This window comes from Pinus tabuliformis, chromosome 2_2 (genome assembly GCF_031772625.1).
Source record: "Pinus tabuliformis cultivar Carrire ecotype Pingquan chromosome 2_2, CPIR1, whole genome shotgun sequence".
NCBI lineage: Eukaryota > Viridiplantae > Streptophyta > Pinopsida > Pinales > Pinaceae > Pinus > Pinus tabuliformis.
This window is the reverse complement of record NC_142300.1, coordinates 877710417-877712240: the sequence shown is the minus strand read 5'-3', so window position 1 is coordinate 877712240 and position 1824 is coordinate 877710417. Positions and strand designations below refer to the sequence as shown.

At 46.8% G+C, this 1824-nt stretch overlaps 1 protein-coding gene across 1 annotated transcript; it reads right to left on the bottom strand.

The window, feature by feature from the left end:
- On the bottom strand, window positions 1–1581 carry LOC149195801 (small ribosomal subunit protein uS11m-like). Its single transcript, XM_089408829.1, has one exon. It carries the CDS (start codon window positions 917–919, stop codon window positions 407–409), a length of 513 nt encoding a protein of 170 aa, XP_089264955.1. The 5' UTR covers window positions 920–1581; the 3' UTR covers window positions 1–406.
- Between the last annotated feature and the right edge of the window lie 243 nt (window positions 1582–1824).

Sequence of the window (1824 nt, the reverse complement as noted above, 5' to 3'; positions counted from 1 at the left end):
TGGGAGTTCTGGTTCTGATGTGGGTGTTTCCCTTATTCGTGATTGGTGTTGAACTTAGTGGGAGTGCTGCTCGCGCTGTGAGCCCATACGGGGTTGAAGCGGACCTCATCGACCTTTCCTTAATAATGACCATGCTTCACTTTATCGCTAATTGACCTGGATGCGTAAGCAGGCTCGACCATAAGCCCCCCCACCCAATAAGTAAATTGAAATTTCTTGCTTGCTTGACCTTTATATTAGTAGAGCAAGCTTCCAATTCCTCTCCCCTCGGGGATTGGGGTGGGTGGGTAAATAGTAGTCGAGCCTGCTTGCGCATCGTTGGTCGAGCGATTTTCATTCCTCAATTTGAGTGAGTAAGAATAATAGGTAGAAGTAAATGGAGAACTTAATCAATTTATGATGAGATTTAAACACGACGTTTCCTGGGGAGTCGGCATCCGTTATGTGAAAGTTGGGTTACATCGTGGATGTACATAATGAGAGATTTTCTCCCTACTCCTTTTCGAGAGCTCGGGATCACTGCTTTCTTTTTCCCGAGATAGGTAGATCCTTTCACTCTCACTACAACTGGCTTCCCTCTCTTTTTTGCGGATCGCCCGACATGTTCTGCAGTTGCTTCAGCAGCATACTTGGTCGAGCGACGAGACCCCCCTTTCATTTCCTCCAAGCAACCCGCGGAGGCCCCAGTTTTTTTATTCCCCTTATCATCCGTCGCGGTTACAAAGGTATTATTGTGGATTGGTGGGGAATGGACGAAATCTTTGTTCTTCTCCCTATTTCTTTTCCGCTCCGATTGCTCATATTCCTCCGGGATGCTTTGTACAAAGTTCATGGATCTGAAACTCCTGTCCGCAATAACTTGTTGCTCTACGTGATCCTGCTCCGTCGTTTTTCCCAAGTGCTTGGGTTTTCTCATCATATTAGAGGTGTTTATTCAAAACTATAGCTCTATGCTCTTCGTAGCGCTCCCACTCACTCATCAGTCGCTTCTTCTTTCCTCGTTCCTTCTCTTTTCATTCCTAATAACTCTTCTTACTTATATTTCTTCCCTTCAAATTGCTAGAAGGTCCCCTAATTATTTGGTGGGGGGCCGGTCGAGAGTTCGCTTACTCACGATGGCGGCCCCACCAAAATGGTCGAGCAACTCAAGTTCCTCTCCTTAACAGTCGAGCCCTGCCGGACCTATATTTTTGACCCTCAATTCAAAATGATAAAGGTAAGGACCTTACTGGGCAGGACCTTACAGGGTTTACCTTTCATATCTTCCCGAACCTAATTTGAACCCGGGTTGGGATAACCTACACAAATTCCCGCCTCTCAGTTAGGCAATAATCTATTTGAAGGATCAGATCCTCTATCAAGGAGTCAGTCCCCTTCCCCGCACCCTGAAGATCTGTTCCAGCATTATGGTCGCCTACCTACCTGGAAGTAGTGGTCGTGGTGGTACAGCGGTGGCCGGCCTATTCACCCAAAAGAATTTCCCAAAGTCAGTCAGTCGATTCGGGACTGGAGGAGTTAGGTGTTCCACTGGCTGCATTTGACTTTCCTCAACCACACCACCCTTCTTGACCTTCATGTATTTAGATAGGTTTTCAAATGGCGAAAAATGGGAAGCTTGCTCCGTTCGTCAGTACAGATTTGGATGGAATTGAAGAGCACCAGTTCATATTCATAATTGCACACACAGATCTGGAGTAAAAGGATTCGAACCTTTGCATGTCGGTACCAAAAACCGATGCCTTACCACTTGGCTATACTCCATACGCCTGCCCAAAGGGGAAAGGAAAAGCAGGGTGAGGTAGCGAACTCTCGACCACCGGGAGA